This window comes from Denticeps clupeoides, chromosome 16 (genome assembly GCF_900700375.1).
Source record: "Denticeps clupeoides chromosome 16, fDenClu1.1, whole genome shotgun sequence".
Classification (NCBI taxonomy): domain Eukaryota; kingdom Metazoa; phylum Chordata; class Actinopteri; order Clupeiformes; family Denticipitidae; genus Denticeps; species Denticeps clupeoides.
The window spans coordinates 20197605-20205634 of NC_041722.1; the positions used below are offsets into that span (position 1 = coordinate 20197605).

The 8030-nt window shown below is 45.1% G+C and overlaps 1 protein-coding gene across 1 annotated transcript in view; it reads left to right on the forward strand.

Moving 5' to 3' along the window:
- The first annotated feature begins 557 nt into the window (after positions 1–557).
- The window catches only part of LOC114766375 (xaa-Pro dipeptidase-like), a 10831-nt gene continuing 3358 nt past the window's right edge, over positions 558–8030 (forward strand). The window contains exons 1-4 of the mRNA XM_028957116.1: positions 558–567; positions 1674–1822; positions 3876–4003; positions 4633–4696. Of these exons, the coding sequence (XP_028812949.1) occupies positions 558–567; positions 1674–1822; positions 3876–4003; positions 4633–4696 (351 nt within the window). The remainder of the gene's footprint in view (positions 568–1673; positions 1823–3875; positions 4004–4632; positions 4697–8030) is intronic.

The window sequence follows — 8030 nt, forward strand, 5'->3', positions numbered from 1 at the left end:
CACTTTTTTTTTTTTTTTTTTTACCATTTTACCCCTCTCATGTGTTTTGTGCATGCAAAAAAAAACAAAAAAACTTTTTTATATTTATGGTATTTAGGGTGCTCATTATCCAGAGCAAAATAAATCAGTGCTTTGAACTTCATATCTGACCTTCATGTATATCTAGATTTAAATCTGAATACTTAATATCACCATAAATAAAAAAAAAACATTTAAAGTACAAAGAACATTTGAAAAACACAAGTACAGTGAGGACAATAACAATAAGTAATGGTTTTGTTCCAGTAGATACTATTTTAAAACGTGAGTCTTGGAATTATCACTTGAAGACGGTAACAGGCCGTCTGGTAACAGAAAAGGTTCTGGATGCATATTCTGCATGTTCTGCAACCAGACCCTGGACCCTGGAAGTTCTTGGCGCTCTGAGATGTTAGTGTTGCTAGCAGCATTATTATTAGTAGTGGTGTAGTATAACGTGCCTTCAACGCGCATGCGCCCCGCAATGCATGGTCAGCTGACGCGGCGCTCTGTCACATGACCCGGTCCACTCGAGCAAGATGGCCGCACGTCAGGGGTGAGTTCTGCGAGTCTCCGCTTCTGTCCGCTCAACGTCGCAGCCGAGCGGCTCTTAACGCACAAGAACCCGATACGTGGACCGAAGGCACTTGGGAATACTTTGAAAATACTTTGCGTAGCTTTAAAAAACATCCGCAGGGCTTCGTCACTCTTGAGGGACGTCAAACCTCTCTTTTCATTATTATTTTCAGGGTAATTGCCTCGTTGACAGCTTTCTGCTCCTCTTTATTAATGACATCGATTAAAGCTGAAGTTTATATAGATTGCGTTTGTACGTTTTTTACTTTCTTGATGCCCAGAGTTGATGTGTTTGTAAGCTTTGAACTCCTGAATGCATATAGTGGCAGAACTTTATCACGGGACTTTAACCCTGATTTGAGGGGGTAAAATGTTCCGCTGTAGATCATTATCATACTTTGCTGACTTGCTGTTTTATGACCTTTCACATCCTGCTTTTCTCTTCCTTTCACTTCCTTTTCTCTCGTCCTGGACTCTTAACTGCAATTTCATCATTTTTTCCCCCAGACAATAAAAGGCTTTGTTGGCTCAACAGTATTTAAAAAAGCAAGACATATTGCTTTACCACTTCAGAAATGGCAGAATTGTTAGTTTGATTTTCCAAAAATATTCCAATGTTTACATTCAGCAAGGATCTACAATGGTCCTGCGTATTTGGATGCCACGAAATAAGAGCCCTGCTACAGAAGCAGCGGCTGACTGTAGGTTGACCGCCCCGGTAGCTCGGCCTCCTTCGACATTTAACCGTATTTTTATAATGGAGGGGATTCCTCAGGAAAATCAATGCAATGGAAACACGCGCTGTAATTTAATTCAATGGTTTATTGATCAAAGAAATGCAATTTAAGCCCTTTAAATTCAGGTTGACATTTTATATTCAGAATAATTGATCTTGTTTACGTCGATCTACACATTTGTGCTTGTTTAGGGTTTTTCATGTTGACCTCTTTGACACCGAAGGAATAAACTTGAATTCATGTTCATGCTGAGGGCGCAGGCCTGACTAGTCTGACCTGTCATCCCTCCTCAATGTTCTGCTGCAGACCTGTGTTCTGGATGGGGAAGGACACCCTGAGGAGTGTCGGCTGCCCTCTTCGCCGAGAACCGCCAGCGCCTCTGCCTGGGGCTGAAGGCGAAATCCGACCTGAATCCCAGATCTGTAGTTCTGCTGCAGGGAGGCGAGCAGAAGCAGCGGTACTGCACCGACACCGACGTCCTCTTCAGACAGGTACGTGCTTCACCACACACTGCTCCCTGGGCGCCTGTCATGGCTGCCCACTGCTCACCAATGACAACTACTTCACTTTCACTATTTTATGGGATCATCACATAAGTTTTTTTTTTTTTTTTTTGGCCAAAAATACTGCTTCCTTCTGGTCATTTTTTTCATTATTTTTGATTTAAGATTTTTTTTTTTAAATGCATTTTTACGACAAATATATGCACTTACACTTGTACAATTATCTTTACACCATGTAGGTACAGGGAGTAATCTTTTTGTTACCTGGAAAACAAAACGTGATCTAATGTGCCTGAAATATTAAACCCATTTTCTCCAGTACACTGCAAAACCATTCCGGTTTCTTACTAACGTGAGCCGTGACCTTCTTCATTTTATAAATGTCCTTTATGTTCATCCATATACTCAAAGACGGCCTGGTGCTGTGATGGCCATTTTGTGATCTTTCTGGTCATTTTAATGAAAAGATTCCGGGTAAAATGTTGCCAGATTAGTTTGACTGGAGGGTGACATCCAACATGGGGTGACCTTCCTGCTGCTCTCAGCTAGATCATGTGACGAACCAAGGAAAGTGAAACGGGGCCAATATCTGTATAATTTGGAGCCTTTGATGAGATAAATATACACAATATTAAAATAGCCATATGCAAACAAATGCCATATGGCAAACAAATGTAGACCCCTGTACCTCAGAGGCGGAGTTAAGTTTACATGCATTCAAGTTTTCCGTCCTTCGCAGACCGAACTTGCCACCGTGGCTTTCTCAGAACGGTTAATGTTACACTCATATATGAAAAGATGGTTGTATAGGATTATATGATGGTTAGTTGACATAGTGGAATAAAATGAGTAAATTCCCTGACAGATACAGTACAGGCCAAAAGTTTGGACACCTTCTCATCAATGTGTTTTCTTTATCTCGTGACCATTTACGTTGGTAGATTCTCACTGAAGGCACCAAAACTATGAATGAACACATGTGGAGTTCTGTACTTAACAAAAAAAGGTGAAATAAGTGAAAACATGTTTATATTCTACTTTCTTTGCTCTGATTAATGCTTTGGCAACACTCTTGGCATTCTCTCGATGAGCTTCAAGAGGTCGTCACCTGAAATGCTTCTCAACAGTCTTGAAGGAGTTCCCAGAGGTGTTTAGCACTGGTTGGTCCAGCTCACCCCAAAACCATCTGGACTGGGTTTCAGGTCCGGTGACTGTGTGGTCAGGTCTCCACTTTTTGTTAAGTACAGAACTCCACATGTGTTCATTCATAGTTTTGATGCCTTCAGTGAGAATCTACCAACGTAAATGGTCATGAAAATAAAGAAAACACGTTGAATGAGAGGTGTCCAAACTTTTGGCCTGAACTGTACCTATAGGCCTAGTTTTCAGTTGGTTAACTGAAATAATGAAATATAGTTATAAAAATAGGTAGGTGGGACTGTGAGGGTACTAGTTTTTTAATCCATTGGTTTATTGCAGGTTATGCCATTTTTAAATTTATGCGCATGTGTAAACAGTTAGCCCCAGTGCAATCTGTCAGGACTTGTGAAGCTGTTCTGGAGTAAATCTCGAGGCGCTGCTTGCTGTCCAGGCGGTGCAGCCGCAGCTCCGGGGCTCGGCGCGGGACGTGTTCTCAGCCCGGTGCCGTGGTCTCTCCCGAGAAGTTGCCAGATGATGATAAATCTCCCTGCGCCGCAGAGTCTGAGCAGTAAGGAGCGCTGATGGGGGACGAGGTTCCTCTGACACAGAGGATTCAGTTCCCTCTTCAGCGGCCCCGCTCGCCCCCGTTCCGCGGCTGAACGCCCCGCACGTAGTCATCCATCACGCTGTCCTCGGGGCGTGGGCGCGGCGGTCAGCAGGAACGTGATTGATCGGCCTCAGCACAGCGACTGAGTAACAGACATCACTGATCTCGACGTTCTCCACTAATGATTATTTGTTTGGTGTCACGGTAGTACACCAACAGAAGAACGTGTGTAGAATTACCCCTTTCGCCGATATTCCAACCGATGATTACATGTAACCGTGCTGTGTCCTGCAGGAGTCCTTCTTCCACTGGACGTTTGGGGTGACCGAGGCTGACTGCTTTGGAGCCGTTGACGTGGATTCTGGGAAATCGTTCCTCTTTGTCCCGAAGCTGCCGGAGAGCTATGCCACCTGGATGGGAGAGTGAGTTTCAAACTTGCTTTTTCCCCCCTTTTCTTACAAATTTCAGACCAGCGCTGTGATGTGGACGGTCCAGCTTTCATGGCTGCGGCTCTCAATACCAAACATGCATCTGCACATAAATACGGGACGAAAGTGACGCGACAGACTGCATGTTTTATGGTCCTCTGCTGCTTCCATGAATCAGTCTGGATCTGACATGGAATACTGAGCGATTAGGCTGGAGGCTCGTGTCTCCATCTTCTGGTCCACCAGGAATGACCCATCTCAGGAGATCATTTCAAGATTCCATTCGGACATTACGGGTCTCAATCGATCATCATTAATGATCGTCTGTGCAAAAAATAAACGTAAAAAGTTGAGGGAATCTTTCAAGATGTCTCATGATGTTCTGCAGAACTCATCATGTTTCTGGGTCCTACACAGACCTAATAAATCCGAGCATAGATACGGACGCGTAAAGCTGGAGTGCTAATAATTCTACTGTGATGTAGAATAAACCGCGTCATGTTTAAGTTTAGGCCGCTGCAGAAAGTGTGCTTTCCGTCCTTCGTGGTGCGGCTTGAGGGACTTTTTAAAGACGTCTCCCGGAGGGGAGCTCATTAAAGGCCCTTCTCTCGTGTTGTTGGCAGGATCCATCCGCGCGAACACTTCAAGGAGAAGTATGCCGTGGACGAGGTGCATTACACCTGCGATGTGAGTATGGAATATTTCAAATTCCGAGCACTGCTTAGATCCGTTTATACGGAGCCCCTCGGTGCAGATTCAGCCGAAATGTTGGCTCTTTCAGTCTTAACTAAAAATTTGGGATCGTTGCGAATCAATGTCGCCCATTTTGGTGCCTTTTAATATGCCTTTTATTTGCATTTTTTCATGTTTGTGATAATTCAGCTCTGACTCTTGGCCTGCGGTGTAATTTGAAAACCAACTTTTCACCATTAACAGGTAGCGTCTAAATCAGGTCCCATGCTGAGTCTGGCTGTGGAGTTAAATGAAGCACAAAGGCCATTTATTTGTCTGAAAAATCGGAATAATTGAATATTAATGTTGATAAAAGCTGCTGCACCAGGTCAAATAAGCCCTACTTTTGAATTGAGTTGGTGGTGGTGCCTGCAGCTGCGCGCTCTGATCTGGGCTGTGAAGCCTGGTGGGCGGAGCTGAAACGCCTCGGCGCCGTGTACGGTGTCGATCCGAGCTACCGTCCGTCGTAAATGAGCTTTTAATGACGTCCTTTGATCCGTCTGAAAGCCCGTATGTGAAAGAGCCAAACAGTCGCAGCTTTCAAATAAAGCTAATTTACTGTGTTTTTCAAACGTCCCGTTCATTTTGACTTTTCTTTCATCATTTTCTGCCATTAAGATGATTGTCTGTGAGCTCTTAATAGAACCGCACTCGAACAGATCTGGTTGAAATATGGCTGAAATGTTCAGAATTCACCTCCTCGCGTTATTGTGCTTTGAAGTTTACATCGCCTGCTGCCATTATTATTATTTTTTTATTCCATATGTCATGTTTCAGAGTTTCCGGGTGCATTACGTTGCCGCTGGTGGCTCCTTGAATGTGGAATATTCGGATTGTGGACGTCATTACATGGACGCTGGTGGATTTTTTGATGCTTTTGTGCTGTATGTGTGTAACATGTTGAGAACGTACTTCTACTGTCAGGTGGTGTTGCTTGTGAGAACTTCTCTCCTCTGTTGGTTGCTTCTGCTGCAGTAGATCCAGGACCATTTGAATTTTTGAGCTTTTAAAGCCATGCTGTGGGAATTTAGAGTTTAATGTGAAGTGATGCTGACAGCTACGTGTTGGTGAGGAGGATGAGAGATTCCAAAACCGGCCGTCCTCTGCCTGGAAGCTGAATTTAATAACGTGGTGACCCGAGGTAAACCACCAGAACAAAGAATGGCTTTAAATGTGGACCCGAGGAATGAGGACCACAGTTCCAGAGAAAAGACCGTATTGAGTGCGTGTGGAAAAGAGTGGATTTTTTTTCCCCCACTCAGTTGATGAAAAAACAGTGCTTTCAATAGAATTGATAATAGCAAAAAAAAGAAAGTTTCTGATTGGCTTCCTGAACCAGAACGCACGGGACCCTCGCTTGAGACCCTTGAGGCATTGGATCCTGTCAAGGTTTCTCCATTTGTAGCTTGAGAACAACATTGGCAAAGTGTTATATCATAATAAGGAATTTATATAATAAGGATTTGGGGTTCTGATTTAAAGGGGCGTGGCTGTGGATCCAGGGTGAGAAGGAAGGTGTGTCACAGACATGCCATTAAGACCCCAGGGAACTACGTACACTTGAGGAACAAGGCCTGTAATGTGTCACCTTTAAGTATCAGGTAGAAAAATGGCAATTTCCCACTTTTATATCCCAGCGCCGGGCGGAGTCACCACAGTGTTAACAAACACTTCTCCCAGGCTCCCGAGTTCAGCGCATTTTCGGCTCCTGAGTGACCTTTTTCTCTTTGTGACAGCGTGTTTAAACGCAGCTGAGAGGAGGCTGCATCTCGTGCCGATGATGGGGAATCAGGGCTCCCCGTGGCTCCTTTCAGCCATGTTAAATAATCGTCATCGGCCTCGCTCTTTAACCGGCGTAATCCACGGCTTTTCCCGGCCTGTTAGACGCCCGTGTTTTCTTGCTGCTCTGTTGGTTTGATGGAGGCTGTGGAAATCTGCATTTATCATGTTTATGCTGATAAAGGGAACGACTCCAGAACACAAGGTACTAACTGCGGTACAAAAGGACGTTCGGTATCTGTGTGTTGTAAAGGAGGAACTAACTACCCACCCAGACCTTTTTGTTTGTGTGTAATTATTTCAGATTTGTAATGATTTTTATGAAACGCCCAGGTGCAGTGGAGTGACCATCTCCTGCGTTTTCCTCCGTTCTCTACACTCCGCATACCTCTTGTGCACAAATGTGACCACGCCCACTACCAACACCAACATGCAGGATATCAGGTGCTTTAATTCCAGCGAACGTGACCACGCCCACTACCAACACCAACATGCAGGTTATCACACGCTTTAATTCCAGTCAACCTGACCACGCCCACTACCAACACCAACATGCAGGTTATCACGCGCTTTAATTCCAGCGAACGTGACCACGCCCACTACCATCACCAACATGCAGGTTATTAGGCGCTTTAATTCCAGTCAACCTGACCACGCCCACTACCAACACCAACATGCAGGTTATCACGCGCTTTAATTCCAGCGAACGTGACCACGCCCACTACCATCACCAACATGCAGGTTATCAGGCGCTTTAATTCCAACGAACGTGACCACGCCCACTACCAACACCAACATGCAGGTTATCAGGCGCTTTAATTCCAACGAACGTGACCACGGCCACTACCAACACCACATGCAGGTTATCAGGCGCTTTAATTCCAGTCAACGTGACCACGCCCACTACCATCACCAACATGCAGGTTATCAGGCGCTTTAATTCCAGTCAACGTGACACCACTACCACACCAACATGCAGGTTATCAGGCGCTTTAATTCCAACAAACGTGACCACGCCCACTACCAACACCAACATGCAGGTTATCAGGCGCTTTAATTCCAGTCAACGTGACCACGCCCACTACCGACACCACAACACGCTGGTTATCAGGCGCTTTAAATCCAACAAACGTGACCACGCCCACTACCAACACCAACATGCAGGTTATCAGGCGCTTTAATTCCAACAAACGTGACCACGCCCACTACCAACACCAACATGCAGGTTATCAGGCGCTTTAATTCCAGTCAACGTGACCACGACCACTACCAACACCAACATGCAGGTTATCAGGCGCTTTAATTCCAGTCAACGTGACCACCCCGCCCACTACCAACACCAACATGCAGGTTATCAGGCGCTTTAATTCCAGTCAACGTGACCACGCCCACTACCAACACCAACATGCAGGTTATTAGGCGCTTTAATTCCAGTCAACGTGACCACGCCCACTACCAACACCAACATGCAGGTTATTAGGCGCTTTAATTCCAGTCAACGTGACCACGC